Source organism: Trachypithecus francoisi, unplaced genomic scaffold (assembly GCF_009764315.1).
Source record: "Trachypithecus francoisi isolate TF-2019V2 unplaced genomic scaffold, Tfra_2.0 Lachesis_group12, whole genome shotgun sequence".
NCBI lineage: Eukaryota > Metazoa > Chordata > Mammalia > Primates > Cercopithecidae > Trachypithecus > Trachypithecus francoisi.
In genome coordinates this window covers 94,070,968-94,088,929 of record NW_022681457.1, presented here as the reverse complement: position 1 = coordinate 94,088,929, position 17,962 = coordinate 94,070,968, and the positions used below count along the sequence as shown (strand labels likewise).

Genomic DNA, 17,962 nt, shown 5'->3' with positions numbered 1-17,962 from the left:
TGCTTCCTCTCTAATCCCACCAGGTTCTGGGGCTGAGCGCAACTTAAGAACAGCAAGGTCAGGGGGTTGGCATTGCCTGACTGTCCAGCTTAAGCCTTGTGCATGCAGAGCTCCGTGTGCCTCCCTGGCACCCTGCCCCTTGGGCTCCGGCAGCGCTTCCTCCACACCCTCCTGTCTCGTGTGCCTCAGTTCCTTTGCATGGACAGTCCCTTCGATTCGAAGTCCCCTTCCCTCTCTTCCCTCCACTCATCCTCAGGAGCCAGCTCAGTGGTCATTCCTTCCACAGTGCCTCTCCTGGGAGACTGTCCTGGACACACTCACCCTCCTCTCTGCCTCCAGGGTACCCTGGGCACTTGGCTATCATGGCTCTTGGCATCTTAGACTGTGAGCTCCCAAAGGCCAAAGACCTTGCCTTGGGCGTCTGTGGATGCCTCGCCCCTAGCACAGTGACCTCAGCTGCTGGGCGAGTGGCTGCACGGGTGGAGTACAGAGGGATGAGTGAATAGTGTGGTGAGATGGAGTGGGGCTCCTTTAGACTCTGGTCGGCGGTGACCACATCCTCACACAGGCATAAAATCTCACCGACACCTTCAAGGCAGCAGTTAGATAAAGGGAGGGAGAAAGTGTTTGAGGGGTTGGCACCAGAGGAGCCAAGCAGGGAAGACTTCTTGTTTCCAGACATTCAGGGATTTTTTGTGTGTGTCCTGACATAAACACTTGGTTTTTCCATGGAAATGTCTGACATGGGAAATCAGAAAATCTTTCTTAGGGAGGGACCAGACATGACATGAGCTTGTCATCATTATTTTTTAATTAAAAGACAGCAACTGCCTAATGCTTGGTAAATTCAAGCCCCTCCCCGTGGGTCTACTAATAGGCTGAAATCTGGGTTTAATGAGCCGGGGGGCGGGGCGTGGCGGCTGCTGGGGGCCCGGATCGCGGGGGGTGGGTCCCACCGGCGATCAGGTGCCCCAGCCACTGGGGGGCGTGGCGTGGCGGCTGCTGGGGGCCCGGATCGCGGGGGGTGGGTCCCACCGGCGATCAGGTGCCCCAGCCACCGGGGGGCGTGGCGTGGCGGCTGCTGGGGGCCCGGATCGCGGGGGGTGGGTCCCACCGGCGATCAGGTGCCGCAGCCACCGGGGGGCGGGGCGTGGCAGCTGCTGGGGGCCCACAGGTAGGTGTACATTGCCTATGATATTAGGAGTAATAATATGGTTATTACACATCAATGATCGATTTTAATAATTATCAGTGGTACTAATAATAGGATACCATTGTTAATTTTGGAGAATTATTTTAAGTACCTGATTATGCACATTTAGTATTAATTATTAATATTAATGTCATTGAACAATATTATTAGTCCCTAATACTAATCATTATTTTCTTACCAGCATCACTTTGTATTGATTTAAGTAACATTCATTGCGGATATCATTATTTGATTATTAATGGTGCTATTAATATTAATTACCATTCCAAATCATTAACATTTTAATTCACTATCAATTTTACGAAGTTTATTGTGATCATTAATATCGATTATTAGTATTAATATTTATTATATTTATTAATATTAATAATTAATAGACTTGTTCCTGATATCCACCTGGGAGAGGATGATATTACTCTAAACATCACAAAAGGTGTACACGCACCCAGTGATATTGCTTCAAATTTCCGCACGAGAGGGGAGGATGAGACAGGCAATATTGCTGGGAGTAGACACACTCCTGGGATACTGTAATTAATATTCAGGGGGAAGAGTATGATATGACTCCCAATACAGGGGGGGGCGTGGTGGTGGCTGGGGGGCGGGGCGTGGCGGCGGCTGGCGGGCCCGGATCGCAGGGGGGTCCATTTCACAGATGGTCAAACAGGCTCAGAAAGCATCAGCCAAGGCACAGTAAAGGGTGAACTTCGGAGTCCAACAGGCTCGGCTTCAAATCCCAGTTCCACTATGCCATGACTCAGGTGAGTCTCTTCCCGTCTCCAAGCCTGTGTGTCATCTGTAAAACGGGGCTGGTAGCCATACTGGCTTCACCTTGTGCTTGTGAACTGTTAAATAGCACGCCGGTCTTTGCCATCATGGCTGTGTAGGAATGTCCACCTCACTGACTCCAGGCCACACCCCACACTGTGCACAAGCTCAGAATCAAGTCTGAAACCAGAGACCTGGGCCATGTTCACACTGGGCTCCCCCAGGGCGAAGGCCAGGGCACCACCCCCACCACCACCCCACCCCTGTGACAAATACGACTTCATTGTATGTTGTTCCTCAGCACAGTTGTGTCTGCAATGCTCCCACACTTCCTTTGCCCCTTCCTTCCTAGTCAGGCTCCTGTGAGAAAGCAGGGTCATGATTGCAGAAACAGACAACCTGCTCGTTGCTGGGGCCCCGGGGCCTAAGCCAGTGCCTGGCACAGAGCAGGTGCTCAGTAAATCACTGTTGGATGAGTAAATCAATGAATGATTTACTTTTGGTCCCTGCTTTCACATGCAATTACACCATTATTCCTTTTTAACATCATATCCAGTTGTCAATGCATGGCTGTATGATGTCAGCTCAGTTAGCACTGTGGTTGAGAGCACCTGACTCAGGAGTCTGTGAGATCTGTTTAGTCCCAGTTCTATCACTCACTAGATGGGGCACACTGACATGCTACTGAAACCCTCCATGCCTCAGTTTCCTCATCGGTAAAATGGAATAGTAAATAGTAAGTCCTTCATAGGATCACAGTGAGAAGTAATCAAATGGAGGTCTAGTCTATGAAAAGTACCCAAAGCGGTGCCTGGCACATAGTAGGTGCTCAATAAACACTGGCACTTAATTACTGGTAACTGCATTTGGCCTCGACATCTCCAACTCTTTCTGGCATCTTCCCCCATTTGTGTCTTACCCTGTCCCTTGCTCATCAGCCCTTCCCCCATCCTAATCACAAGCAGGGGAAGCTCACCGCAGAAGACGGGGTTCAGCCTCTGAAACACAACAATCCTCGGTTCAAATCCTGTTTGAGCAGCTTCTTGCTGTGCAGTTTGGGACAGTCTATCTGACCTTTCCAAACTTGTTACTCCTCAGGGAGCAAGAACAGCAATGTGCACCCAGTGCAATATTTGCCATCAATAAAGGGAGGCTGTCGTTTTATTACTATCATTGCTCAGGTGTTCCAGTCCTATCTGTTGCATTAAATAGACTGGAAGCCTCTTGAGATCAAGGATAGTAACTAGTTGATCAGTGTCTCCCTGTCGTCAGCACGTGTCTTGTGCCCTGCACACAGCAGGTTCTCAGGAAGCATTTGGAGAATTAAAAAACCACCTGAGGCTTCTCAATCTGACTTTCATGGCAATGCCTGGGACTCTTAGAGCACCATGGGGTGAGCAAGACCCAAGTGGAGAGATATCTATACCCCCTTACCCTAGTCCTCACCCTGTTTCACAGCCTAGAAAGTGTCACCCTTTCAGGACCTCCAGCCCTGGGAGTTCTATCTTGCACAAGTGACTTTAGCTCTCTGCGCCTGTCTCTCCATCTCCACAATGGGAGTATTGATGGCAACGTCATATAGTTCTACGTTTCTAGAATGCACCCTCTGTGAGATCACAGTAAGATGAAGTGAGACGGAAGTAAACAGCAGCCAGACCATACAGCACTTAAGGTGTCAGGCTATGTTTGAATTTTATTCAGGAGGCAGTAGGGAGCCAAAGAAGGTTCCTGAGCAGAGGTTCTGATCAGATGGGCACGGTAAGATCATCACTCTGGTATCAGTGTGCAGAGTGGACTAAAGAACAAGAGCCCAAAGGCAGGAAGGCCAGTTAACCAGTGATGGCCCCAACCTGTGGAGAAAGGAATAGGGCCCCCTTTCACCATAGTAAGCCTGAACCTCGGAGAGGTCATGTTCTGGAAAGAGCCCTGATCTGGAAGGCAGAGACTTCAGGGTTTAAATCTCAGCCCAGCCACTTCCTGTCCACGTGACACTTTACATCGGGCAGCCCTGGTGTCCCCATCTGTGAAACAAGTTTATTAAAAGGATCACTGAGAAGTACGAATTGGAAATTGTGTATATATATATATCACCCGGCACATAATCATCCAAAAATGGTAACTCAATAGGTGACCCAAACTTGATTCTGACCCCAAATACTCCAAAGTTGCCACGCCCCCAAGAGCAGAGTAGTCCCCTCCCCTTGTCAACATACTTTGATGCCAACCAGGGTTGAGTAGGAGGATGCCCCAACCCCCGGGCTCACAGACGGCTCTGAAGAGGATGCAGGCCCAGCTGAAGGTATCAGGAAGGCCCTGAGCAGCTCCTGTCTATTCCTGGATTAATTGCATTCACATCTGGAACAGATGGAGCACTGGGACTCTTCACCCCCGCCCCCTTTTTTCAAAGAGCACTGGTCCAGGAGAAAACCATGTAATTAAAAGAGGAGAAATGCAAAACAATCCCCTTAGCGGACTGTGCCATCTTCTCTCCCTTGTAAATCCATTAATGAACTGTAATTGCAAAGACAAACCCCTTATTGAAACCTGGTAACCAATGCACTACAGGGCCAAGAGACTCCCATTATAGCCCAAGGCCTGAGGAAAGAAAGAAAAGAACAATCCTAATTAGTTTAGTCCTGTTTATTTATACAAAATTCAAAAAAACAAAATTACAGGTTACAAAGTAACTTGCCATCTGTCAGTAGACCAGGCTGCCCGAGGGAGATGCTGGTTTTCGTTTACAACCTTCTGTTAATCAAACCTAGAGCAGAGAGGGGTGTAGGAAATCCATGGAGAGGACGGATTTCAAGAGGACCTGGAGTGGCCGTGGGGAGAACTGCGACGAGTTACGGGCAAGAGTTTGGGATTGAAAGACCCCAAGAAGCTGGTCCCTGCCTTCCTCAGAGCCTGGTGACAAGGTCCTGCCACTACTCCACCCGCCGGGCAGGGAAGAACGAGGTCCTGTTCCCAGGCAGGGCTTCCACCCCATCTCTGCCTCCACTCATCAGGGACATCTGTTGCTTCTGCTCACCAGCTCCCAGGCCATGGTGTCTGCTAATGACCCCCTCCTCGTCCTTGGGGACACACTGCTGAGCCTTCTCAGTCCGTATCAACATGGTTGCCTTTCCCCCACCCCACCTGTGTGGGGAGAGGGAGTGGATAATCTCAGAAGAAAGGAAGAATGGGCAGTCACTCCTACCCCAGGGACAGGCAGAGAGAAAGGGCTTGGTGAACCGTGTAGGAGGTGGAGTCAGGTCACAGGGGCGAGGGTGGCTGTGTTCCGGTGAAATCGCTCTTGTGTAGTTGTGCTGTTGTACTGATGTGGCTCTTGGGTACTGTTCGTGTGGTTATTCTGCCTCTATGAATAGCCTCTGAGGAAGATCTTTCGGTGTGGTCTGAGCTTCTTGTAAAAGCCTTTTAGACATGCTCTTAAGTGTGAATCTAGTAGTAACACTAAAAATGCCCCATTAAACAAGAATAGGTTCAGAAAATCACCAAAGTTGCCCCTCTGAGAGGATAGAGATGGAGATTCCAGAGGGGTCGGTCCAATAGGGGCCTGGGGGAAGTGGCCAAGATCTCCGGGTGTGGCCTGCAGACCCCGCGTAGGGCTGGAGGAAGGGGAACACAGGGCCAGGAGTCTTTCTCTTATGCAGTCTCTGAGGCGGAGCTGCTGCCATCTGTGTTGGGGATTTTCGGTTGGGGGTGATGCCGCCTGTGCACAGGAAACAAACAACTCCAACAGGGCGTGTCGGGGGCTGGAGTGGAGAAGCACCTAGGGCAGCCCAGGCCCAGGCTGGAGCCCTTCCCATCATCTCACGCACACACTCATCCCGTGGGCTCCCAGGTATCAAGAGGAGGCACAAACCCCTGGTACAACCTAAACCCACTCTCTTTTCCTCTAGCTGGGGTGGGGGTGACATGAGCACCCTGCTCACCTGTAAGTCCCTTAGGGCAGGAACTACGTCTGTCTCATATGCCACCATCCCCCGCCCAACTGCCCTGTAAGTACGTGATACCTGAACGAATGAGTGAACGAATGAATGAATGAACAAATGAGTCCTATCTGGTGTCATTTCCCTTTTTCTCTGACGTCTTTTTCTTTTGATGTTCTTCAGTCCTAGATTCAAGTCCTGTCTCTCCAATCAACCCACTGCTGAGCAAGTCATTTTATCATTTAGACTCTCAGCTTTCCCATTTGTAATGGGGATAATTTGAGTCTTTTCTGGGTAGGGTTACTGGAAGTGAAATGAGGTCAAGTAAATGAATATGTAACTGAAAAGGCAGGACACACACCAGCTGGTTTTGGTGTGGTCACTGTCATCACTGTCACCACCACTGTTACCATCCTTCCAACCATCGCCTCCCACCACATCTTCATCCATCCTTTGCCCTGGTCCCCAAATAACCACACTGCCTCCAGCCCCATCCAGTGCTTAAGTTAAATCACATTTAATTGTTTCTCACCGGAGAATAGAGAAATCAGTAAAGAAATTCACATCACTCAGAATCAAGAAAGGGTTAACTAAAAAAAAAATGGGAATATATTAAGCTTTTGATTATAAAAATGCAAACGCAGTCTCTCTCACACTCACCCCTGTATTATCACCCTCACACTCGCATTCTGGCTTCCACACTCATGCCCACCCTCAGGGACACGTGTACACGCACACACACACGCACACATACACACACAAGCTCCCAAACGCTGTTACACACTCCCAACAGGCATACCCAGACACGCCCCCTCCTACTCCCAGGCTGGCTTCCCTCACTAAAATGGCAAAGCTACAGGGGACACGCGCAGGATGCTTGGAGAGGCCACAGTGGTGACAGGCAGCCTTAGACGACTGTGTTCTCCAGGATGGCCAGTCGCTTACTCACAGCTTCCAGTGGACTCAGAGTTAAGGAGACGAGCAGGTTGGCCAGAGCAGGGCAGGGATAGGTGTGGCCCTGTACTCAGGCCCCTGCAACACCCCACTACAGCATGCATTCTCCCTTCTGTCAGAACTTATCCATCCACTGTCCTTGTAATGGTGCTTTCCAAAAAACACAGCCAGTTACTGTGAGCCCTGAGTGCCCAGCCCTGCTCAGTTGCAGGTTTAGCCCTGCTGGGTCCCCCACCTAGTCCTGGCTGAGCCAGGGGAACTGTCTGGGGCCCAGCCCCACCTCTGAGTGGGTACTGGGGTCAGGCACGTCACCATGAGCCTGAGAAATGGGGTGTCCACGAGCTGCATGTTCTTCAGAGCATGTCCAGGACTTTGGTGTGTGTCCAGTCCCTAGATCCTGGTTTCTGCTTCAATTTCTCTATTTACCCTCTAGGAGTCTCCGCTTTCGACAGGGTCTGCACTATCTTCAGCCTATTCTGCCAGAATGCAGCCCATCAGCAGAAAGTAGGCCAAGAGAAGGCTTCCCAATCGACTACACTTGGACCATGCCCCTGCCTCCCCCAACACTGCCCTGCACCCCTCCCCGGCCCCAGCCACCTCTGGGAAGGGATATGTTTCCTGGTCAGGGCCTGCAGCAGCCCCTCCACTTTGGCCTGGAATTTCACCAGGGACTCACAGGCACATGGGTCTTCCTCTGTAGGGGACAGGGAGGAGGAAAAGAGAAAGAAAATCACTGTTGAGTGACTGCCCAGGGGGAGGGGGGACGGTCACTGCCCAGGGCCAGGACTCACGAGTCTTGGGGGAGTGAGGGGCTCAGGGCACCTGAGGAGGCAGAAAGACATAGACAGTCCTTGAGACAGCACCCTTAGGAGTGATGGAGGGGTGACCCCTGAATGTCTTCCTGGTCCCTTGGAGCCCTAAGAGTGAACTACAACAGCATCCCTGTACCTGCTGCATGAAGAACACTATTAGGGATCTCTATGTCACCTCAGTGAGTTCACCCCAGCCCTTTCGGTTTGAAATCATTAATCCCATCTTACAAGTGAAGAATTCAAGAAGTGAAACAACTTGTCCATGGCCAACAGTGTCAGAGCAAAGACAAAGGCCCAGGCATGCCTGGCTCTGAAGCCCACACGCCTTACCACTAAGAACCAGCTGGTGAGGTCACCAGGGAGGACCAGAGAGGCAGTAATGTTCAAATCCTGGCTCTCCCAGCTATTAACAGTTGTTCCGCCCCTTTGGCCTTGTTTATCCCATCTATAAAATGGGGGTAATGACATTCTTACCAGATAGGATCTGATGATTTAATATCCGGAGAGCACTGAGAACAGTGCCAGCCACGTAATGAGCATTCAACACGTTTGCTGGTAGTAAGAGCTGTACTCACCAGCCCACCTTCTGGTTTTGCCAATTCCTGGTGCCACCTCAGCCCCTGCTTTTCCCCACCCACACTGAGTTCCAGGATGGCTCCACTCCCACAGTGCCCCACCTGCACATTCCATCAATGCCAGCCCCGGCCTCACTCACCCACACAGATCTTCTTCTGCAACTTCTTGCCTATCTGGTTGATGGTCTTGAAGTCAGCCGTGTAGAAGTAGTGCTCTGCCACAGGCTCCGAGGCTATTTCCCTCAGCTCATCCTCCACAGCATTGCCCACACCCACAGCAAACATCTTAAAGCCTGCCAGGAGAAACAAGAGAAGTAAGGCTGGACATGGGGACGGGCAACCATATGGCTGAGCCTCCTGGGGAAGGCTTAGACAGCCAACACCAGACACCTCCTGCTGGCAGCTGCTGGAATTGCAAGCACAATGCCTGGAACGAGGACAATGAGCAAATCAGCATTTCCTGAGGTTCTACTCTGCGTCAGACCCTATAGTGACTTCCCATACTGGAAGCTTTGTACAGCAAGCTTCATTTAACCCTAATAATCATCCATCTGGTGGTTATTTTTTCCTCATTTAATAGGTTGCAAAACTGAGATTCGGGCTTGTTCCAAAGTACAGTTGCCTTCCAACATTTGATGTGTTTTTGGGAATATCCAGCTGGAAAAGTTCCCAGCTTCACTTACAAAAGGACCATCTTACTTTTCTGGGGCCTCAGTTTTGTCATTGGTATAAGAGAGAATTGGACTAACCAATCCTACTCATTCAAACCCACCTGGGTTTAAGGCACTAAACAGAAGACAACAAGATAAACTACAGTTGGGCTGTACCCGTGTGTACCCCTGGATATCAGTGGTGTCCAAGGTCCAGGCAGGCAACACCTACCGAGGTCTTTGGCCTTCTTGGCAGCATCATTAATGTAGTCCTGGCTCCGGCCATCAGTGAAGACAATGCCCACCTTCTGGGCCCCAGGCCTAGCCCCACTGGACACAGTGAAGGAATTGTCAATGAGGTACTTGAGAGCAGCCCCAGTCATTGTGCCCTTCTCCATGTAGGACATATTCCGTACAGCCGCCTTGATGTCCTTCTTGGTGTGGAAGCGACCCAGGGGGAACTCCTGGCGCACAGAACTTGAGTACTGCACCAGCCCCACTTGGGCCAGCTTGTCTGACACATCCAGCGTATCCACGATCTGATTGATGAACTTCTTTACCAGCTCAAAGTTCTCTGGCCTCACACTCTTGGATCCATCAATGAGGAAGACCAGGTCAGTGGCCGAGCTGCCACCACCACCACTGCAGACTGGGGAGAGCAGGAAGGCAAGGGGATGAAGCTGAGGGACATAGTCATCCATCCTGATCCCTGGCTGGGTACCCATCACACACCAAGCTCTGTGCTGAGGATCATTCCATTGTGCCCTCAGAACTGCCTCTATAAAGCCAAGATGACGGGTCCCACTGTACAGTATTGGAAACTGAAACTCCAACAGCTGTGAGATCACACAGCTCAGAAGTGGTAGCACCAGGATTTGATTTTGAGACTATGTGAGTCCTTCTACCACACTAAACCCACCACCTATTGTGTTGAAAACAGGGACAGAAGTCAGGCGAGAACTTCTGCAGATACCAAATTCTAAAAGGCGTCTGTCTGCTTTGAAGATTGGTTCAGAGGTAAGGTGCAGGGAGGCTCGAATGGGTTTCCTGGGGAGTTGCTGAGGCCCCATCACCGCCCCTCCACACCCTCTCCAGGGCGAGCCTGTGTCCACCCCACTGACCATTGCAGGTCTTGCCGTCGCTGTTCAGAGTGAAGCCCTCACGGCAGGCACAGGTATAGGAACCCGGGGAGCTGATGCACACCTGCTCACAGTCATGGTCCCCTGTGGCGCACAGGTCTGACACCACTGCGGGGACAAGAGGTAGCTCAGATCTCACAATCACAATGCCTTGGGCACTACAGACAGGTTGTCCCTCCCTAACTGTGGATACCAGGCCCCATCCAGACTCAGGGAAACTAAGGCCTCCAACATACTGTGGCCCAGGTCCCTGACTCTCAGCCCAGGTCTGGAATCACTGCACCAGTGCTTAGATATCTGAAGAAGGTTATAATGCTGATAAGAATGAAAAGTTCCACTAAAAAGGTAAAGGCCAAGGGTTAGGGCCTTTAGTCTGTTTAGTTCACTGCCGTATCAAGACACCCAAGTGCCTAGAACAGCATACAATGAACACAGCACATATCTGTTAAATACCATAAAATGAGAGTTATACCTTGCATTATCTCACTGGATCCTCGGAATAACGTGCATGCTCCTAGATCCATTTTGCAAATGGGTAAAGCCCCTGCCCTAACCCTGATCCAGTCCTACTGGACACCCCGCCCCTGTAGGTCACATCCCAAAGACCCCCACACACACTTCCCCTCCAAGAAGGGCTCTGAACCTTCTCCTGCCAGTGCCCAGACCCCCTCAGAGTCTCCCGCATCACAGAAAACTCTGGCACCCAAAACTCACGACACAGAAACATCTGTAGGTTTTCTGGGAGCTCTCCTTCCTGAGCTCCGGGCCCTCCTTGGTCCCTGCCAGGATTCTACCACATAAAAGGGCTTTTCTTTTTTATTTTTTTTTGAGATGGAGTCTCGCTCTGTCACCCAGGCTGGAGTGCAGCGGTGCCATCTCCACCTCCCGGATTCACGCCATTCTCCTGCCTCAGCCTCCTGAGCAGCTGGGATTACAGGCGTCCGCCACCACGCTCGGCTAATTTTTTGTATTTTTAGTAGAGACGGGGTTTCCCCATGTTGGCCAGGATGGTCTCGATCTCCTGACCTCGTGATCAGCCTGCCTTGGCCTCTCAAAGTGCTGGGATTACAGGCGTGAGTCACCGCGCCCGGCCATAAAAGGGCTCTTAACATCGCCTCTCCCCAACTCCCTTCACCTGGATCTGGAGACCCTCCTCCGTTATCAGGCTTCGCCCCAGCTACGGCCCCACCCCTGGTGCTGGCACCACCTCAGTCTAATCCAGGTTCCACCCCCAATCCACTTAGGCCCTGTCCCTAGCCCTGACCCCGCCCTGATGTTCCCGTGTAACTCAGTCCCCGCCCTTTTATAGGCTACCGCCCCAGCCAGGCCCCGCCCTCTGATGTGGCCCCGCCCCCGACTCTGAGTTTTCTGTCTTCTCCTCCTCCCTGGCCCCGCCCCTAGCCTTGGCCCGCCTCAAAGCTGACGCTCAGTCTCCGCGCCTGCCAAGGCCTCGTTTCGCTTAGCCCCGGCCCCGCCCCTGACTCTGACTCTCTCCGTCTCCGCCTCCGCCTCCGCCCCGGCCCCGCCCCGGCACTCTCTCCGTCTCCGCCCCTGCCCTGGCCCTGCCCACAGCCCTGGCCGCGCCCCGCCGCGCTCTCCGTCTCCGCCCTGCCCTGGCCCCACCCTTTCCCCGCCCTGGCGCTGACTCTCTCCGCCTCCGCCTCCGCCTCCTCCCCGGCTCTTCCCCCGCCCCACCCGGACATTGACACTCTCCGTCTATCTCTCTCCGCCTCAGCCCCTGCCCCCTTGCCCCCGCCCCTTCCCCGCCCCGGCGCTGACTCCGTCTCCGTCCCCGCCTCGCCCTCGGTCCCGCCTCCAGCCCTGGCCCCGCCCCGCAGCTCTCCCCTTCTCCGCCCTGCCCTGGCTCCGCCCCAGCCTGCCAGCGCACCGCAGAAGGCCTCCTGGAACTTCCTGGAGAGCTTCTCGATGACGCTGTAGCTCTCCACGTAGTCGACGTGCTCGTCCTGCGGCTCGCTGGCGATCTGCCGCAGCGTGGCCTTGTCCACGCGGCCCACTCCGATGGCGAACAGCTCGACGCCGCTGGCCCGGGCCCGCGCAGACACGTCCTGCACGCTGTCCTGGGGCCTCCCGTCTGTCACCACGATGACCACCTGCGACACGCGGGGCGGTGTGACAGCGGGCTCCGGGAAGCCCACGGGACTGTTAGGAGAGGAGGCTGAGGCCCGGAGAGGCGGGGAGACTGCCGGGGTCGCACAGCCAGGAGGCACCCGGGGGAAGAGGACCTAGCTGGCCAAAGAGGAGACCCGTTTCCTCTGACTGAAAGACGTAGCGGAGGGGCTTCCCATCTGCGTCGCCTCCCTCGGGCAGGCAGCTCTGAGATGCCCGGAGGGATGTGATGCCCCATCGCCAAACTGGGGCCTCTAAGGTCAGGGCCATGCCTTCCCCTCAGACTGAGGTGGCTGAGGGCAGGATCCTCAGACTGATGGCTGTGGGAGCCGTGCCACGCCCCTCGTGCCCCCGTGAGGCCGGGCCGGGGGTCCAGTGGCTCCACATGGTGCTGTTCTGGACTTTGGCCACCAGATGGCAGCCGAGGCTAAGGGATGGGGCCGCCGCTTCCCGTCCCGCTGTCCTTGTGCCTCTAAGCCCCGGGACCCTGGACCAGGGAACGAAGGGAGGGCCACTCAACCCAAGGAAGATGCCTCCCTTTTCTTCCTCCACTCCCCAGTATGATACATGCCCCTTCCAGAGAGGGAAAGAATCTGCCCGCTCCCCTCCCACTAGGCTCCTCTGGTCTGTACCCTGGAAAGAGAGGCGGCGGATTCTGAGACTCGGCTTCGTGACCCCCTGCCTGCACCCGCCCTGAGGCTAGGGCGCTCCCAGCTCTGCCCAGTCTGGATTAGGCGTCCAGGCCCCCTTGCTGCTTCTCTGCTTCTGACTTGGATCGGCATCTGATTCCTGAGTCCCATCCTTAGCCCCAGGCCCTGACTCCCTGTCCTGATGACAGGCAGTTTAGACAGGCCGTGGTTAGAAATGCAGCTCCACAGGCTACAGGTCACCTTCCTGAGCCTCAGTTTCTTCATCTGTAGAAAGGGGTTGTGGTGAGGTTGAGTGAGATGACTCGTGGTTAGAAGCCAGAAAGAGCGACTATTATTTTTACCGTCATTACCCTGGGCTCCCTGGGGAGTGATCTTGCACAATCTCTTCCTCTCCAGGGGCCTGGGCTCCTGGCTTTGAAAATCTAGCTGTGACTATTAGCTGCCATCCAGAGGCCCACTGCCTCCTCGAGTCCCTACTCTCCCTACAACCCAGCTTTCAGATTGTCCACCTTGTTGGGTCCTCCCACAGACGAACTCCAGGCTGAACACCTGGAGTCTGGCACCAGCTCCCCCAATGCCTCTGTGTCACCTGCTGGAGGACCTCGCCACCCCAGTTCACCACCCCCATCTCCGTCACCCTCTCCACCACCTCATCCATCAGCTTCGTCTGCAGCACCCCATGCTGAAACTTGCAGTTGGCCTCAAGACTGACAGGCTGCCTGATATGTCATTTCTTTGAAGGGTGGTAATGTCTGGAATGATATGCTGTTGTCTCTGTGAACACTTTTCCCACTTATTGGCTAAGCAAGTTGTTTAAGCTCCCTATGCCTCAGTTTCACCATCTGTAAAATGGGGATACCACCTCTGAACAGGATCATGCTCATTTATTCACTGCGTGCTACAGAGTGGGGTATGAAGGGGGGATAAGAAAGAGAAACCTCCCCTTGGCTGGGGTCCTGGGCAGGGAAGTGGTGGCTGGTGCTAACGAGGGCTGCGGTGGGGAAGTGCCGCAGGAACAGAGGACACCTGGCTTAACCTCAGGTTCTGTGCTGAGCCCTGAACATGACAGTGAGGATACAAGGCCTGGGAAACGCTCAGCTCTCTGCCTGGAACCCTCGCTGACAGCGCAGGTGGCCGCACAACCTTTCCATTTCCGAGCCCCTGCCCTCAGAGGATTATGAAATTAAAATTAGCAAATGCCATGATGAGGCTTATGTGGTGCCAGGCACCGTTCTGAGTGCCTTATGCTTATGAACTCAGGCCTTATAGCAGCACGTGGAGAAGGTGTTATCATTACTCCCATTTTACAGGTGAGGAAACTGAGGACCAGTGAGATGACATCACTAGCTCAGGGTGGCACAGCTTGTATGGTGAAGCAGGGCGTGAAGCCAGACAGGCTGGTGGCGGAGTCCACACCTTCACTCCTCCTGTAAGCATCTGGCCTGTCTGCAATATCTTCAAGGGGCTCAGACTGGTCGGGGAGCCAAGGTCAACTAAACTGAAATGATTGTGAGCTCCTAGGATGGAAAGGTTGGGTAAAGGTGGCTTCATATCCCACCTCTGTCACTTGCAGCTGGTGACTTCTGTCTAATGACCACCCCTCTCTGACCCTGTTTCCCCAGCTATGAAATGGCCACCTCATGGGGCATCGTGGGAATTAAGTGTCTGCAGGCAAAGCTCGTAACTCTGAGCGGGAGCCTCCAAACAACAGCATCCTAGCAGGGCAGTGTGCACGTACCTTGCTGATATCAGGGGACCTGGGACGACCACCCTCTGCATCGCTGAAGGCTTTGGTGATGGCGAACTGGATGGCCAGGCCAGTCATGGTGCCTGTGGACAGCGGCTGGATGCGGCGCACAGCCTGCAGCAGGGCAGCCTTGGAAACGTGAGCCCGCAGAGAGAACTCCTGCTTCACGGTGCTGGCATAGTTGACCATGCCCACCCGGGTGGCATTGGGCCCCACGTCCAGCGACTCAATAACCTGGGACAGGAATACCTTCACCTTCTCAAATTCTACAGGCCGCACACTGCGAGAGCTGTCGACAACAAACACCAGGTCCGTGGGCCGCGTCCGGCAGAGATGGCCTGGGGGTGGGGCAGGAGGGGTAAGGCAGAGAGCGGGGACACAGGTCAGGGACTGGGCCTGAAGACACAGAATGTGGCTTCCTAGATCCAGGTGCGAGGCCTCAGGCCCGGTAGGCTGCAGACTTCAGCTGGGCTGGCTGAATCCTTTTGTCAACGTGCAGACACCAGCAAGCAACTTGTTAAAGGCCCCTGGCTCAGCCCATGGAGAACACAGAGGGCCAAGCCTGGCCTTGGGCCATTCGCTTCACTTCTCTGAGCCTCAGTTTCCTCATCTGAGCAGTGAGCTGGCAATCCTTCCTTACGGGATGTTCTGAGGAGCCAGCAGAGGGCTGGGCATGCAGTGAGTATTCCAGGGGTGGCAAAGGATCCCGTGGCCTTGAAAACACACTTAGGTTTCAGCCTAGACTTGCCGCCAGAAACAAGGGCAGCTATTTCTTCTAGCTGGGCAGGAGGACACCAAGGATGGGCCCTCTGGGCATGGGCGCAGCCTTGAGAGCCAAAGCCGTGCCCGTCAACGTGGCCTTTTTCATCTGAGCACCAAAGCAAATCACCAAAGTGAAACCAGTTTCCCTCAGCCTGGCAGCACCTGCTGGCGGGTTGCCGAAGACAGGGAAAAGGAGCAGGAATTTCGGGTGGCCACTTCAGCAGCCTAATCAGGTGCATCCCCAAGACACACCCCCAAGGAGCAGTGTCCTCCAGAGACCCAAGAAGGCAGCACTATGTGCTGGGAAGCATGCAGGGTCGGAGTGAGTTCAGGCCTGGGTTCAAATCCTGGCTCAGCCACTCTGTCAGGCCCTGGGCAGATCATTGCACCTTTCTGAGACTCAGTAATCTCACATGTCCAGTGGAGAGAATAAGGCTACTGCATGACACTGTCACTGGCCTGGGCCTGCAGTCAGGAAGGACTCACTACAAAGGCCCTTCCCTCCTCATCCCATGTGGAGTCTGAACTGAGCAGAGCCGATCCCAAAGAGGAAAGGAGAAACGTGCAGGGCCGTCCCAACCCCCAAGTCACAGTAACTCACAGTGCCCTAGACTGGAGCTCTGGACATCGGAGTTCCTCAGGAGACCTTAGACATCACCATGCAGCTGGCTCCCTGCTCTCTACGAGCTAAGGCTACAAATGGGTGAACTGAGACCCAGAGAGGGAAAGGGAGTTGACCACAACGTACAGCAGTAGATCAGTAGCTAGAGGCTCTGCGGCTGTCTCACTGTGTGGTCTTAGGCCCTCACTGACCTCAGTTTCTCCCTCTGTACAGGAAGAATGGGCATTCCAGGACTCAGTGCCCAAGCCTGAAACTCTGGGGGGTGGTGTTGCCCCCAGGGAGCCCAAGGCTGGTAGGACCCACAAAGGGGGAAAGAGCTCTTGGCATCCCAGGTGTGCTCTCATCAAAGAGCCATGGACTCAGCCCTAGGCTTGATGCAGCTCCAGATGTCAGCCAGCTCTGAGTAGCTTCTGCTCTCCAGAGACCTGGAAGACCAAGGTCCTTGCCACATGCATGGTCCCTGAGGGCTGAGGAGCACCCCTGCCTGACCCTTATCAGCACCATGGTCCCTGTCTGCTCCTACACCAGCCCACTGCCCACTGCTGCCACCCTGCTCCCTTCCCCATCCTGGATCCCATTTGCTCCCTGCCATATCAGTACCCAACCCCCAATGCTGACGGTCAGGGCCCACTCGCTCAGTATCCCCCACCTCACACAGGCCCCCTCACCTCTGGACTGGGGGGCAAGGCCGGGGCTGCACGGGGCCTGGAGCAGCAGCAGCAGGCTGCAGAGCACGAGGCTAGTGCCAGAGAGGACCCTCATAGTTCTGGCAGCACGGGCAGCAGCTGGCACGGTTGTGGGGGCCAGTGGGGTCCAGGTCTTATCAACCTCGCTGCCCGCCCAGCCTCTGGGTCAGGTGGCCCCCAACTGACGACTGACGTGGGGGCAGCCCGCCCTGGCTCCTAGGCCCCCAGGGGCGGGGCTCGGGCTGAATGGAGGTGTGTGTGCCCTGAGAGGGCGGGAGTGCCTGGCCTGGGCTCCAGAGGCCCCTCTGACCACAAGGGCTCCTTTGCCTGCAGAAGCAACCAGAGCCGCAGCTGGAATTTGGGAAATCTCAGGTGGGTGGGGGGTGGCTCCTCCGGGGGCTGGAGCCCGCACTGCCTTGAAGCTCCACCCCAAGCCCAGGCATACCTGAGTCCCACAGCTGAGCCCAGCCCTGCCCTGCACCTTCATCCCACACCCAAATCCTCCCCCCACCCACAACCCCAAGTTTCTCATTAAATGCACTTCCCCTTCCCTAGCCTCACTGTGCCCTGCTCTCTGCACACACCCTGCTCTCCAGCTACCCCTGGATTCTCCTCGAAGGCCTCCAGGCCGTCGCACATGCAGGGCCATCTGCCCAGAATCCTTTCCTCTCGCTAACTCTCTGCCTTGCAGTATCTTTCGAGGTCATAGTCAGGGCTAACATGTACCTTCACTCAGTATGGGCAGGGCAGTAGAGACCATGGTTAAGAGCACAGACTTGGGAGCCAGGTTACCTGGGTTTGCTATACCAGCAAACCACCTGTGTGACCATGGGCCAGTGACTTCACCTCTCGTGTCTCAGATTCCTCATCTGGAAACTAGGGATGGTAAGAGTGCCTACCTCCTAGGGTTGATTCAAGGAGCAAAGGAGTTAGGTGTGGTTTCTCAGTTAATCCTCATGACAACTTTGTAAAGCAGCTACTGTTAAAGAACAGAGAGGTGAAGTAACTTATCTGAAGTAACACAGCTAAGAAGCGTTATTGCCAGGATAGAGCCCCAGGCCCGGCTCTCAGCCATGCTGCTGTCTCAGTGCAGCATGATGGAGGTGCCTTCTCCATACCCATCTCTTCCTGCTGTGGGTCCCTGCTTGTCCCACCTCACCTGTGAGCCAGGGGATTCAACTCTACATCAGGCCCAGCACAGAGAACGCAAAGATAAAGCTTTCTAAATAAAGTGACATCACCAGGAACAATCCCTTTCATTGCATTTGGGTCCAGTAGCTCATGAGATAGAGCGGAAAGAGCATGGGCTTGGCTACCTGAGAGAT

At 54.2% G+C, this 17,962-nt stretch overlaps 1 protein-coding gene across 1 annotated transcript; it reads right to left on the bottom strand.

Moving 5' to 3' along the window:
• Positions 1-962: 962 nt before the first annotated feature.
• On the bottom strand, positions 963-17,276 carry MATN1 (matrilin 1). The gene is made up of 11 exons (XM_033228878.1): positions 17,222-17,276; positions 16,601-16,736; positions 14,559-15,027; positions 11,932-12,154; positions 10,026-10,151; positions 9,137-9,553; positions 8,395-8,547; positions 7,440-7,561; positions 7,294-7,343; positions 5,013-5,119; positions 963-1,189 (listed from the first exon to the last, which is right to left on the bottom strand). Exons 1-11 carry the CDS (start codon positions 17,274-17,276, stop codon positions 963-965), a joined length of 2,085 nt encoding a protein of 694 aa, XP_033084769.1.
• Between the last annotated feature and the right edge of the window lie 686 nt (positions 17,277-17,962).

Coding starts and splice junctions, on each gene's coding strand:
- MATN1 (XM_033228878.1), bottom strand. CDS start 17,276: ATGTGCGACGGCCTGGAGGCCTTCGAGGAGAATCCAGGGGTAGCTGGA. Junction 10,152..11,931: donor GTTCCAGGAGGCCTTCTGCG/GTGCGCTGGCAG, acceptor TTGTCCCCGCAG/TGGTGTCAGACCTGTGCGCC. Junction 1,190..5,012: donor ACACCATGGCCTGGGAGCTG/GTGAGCAGAAGC, acceptor CTAATATCATAG/GCAATGTACACCTACCTGTG.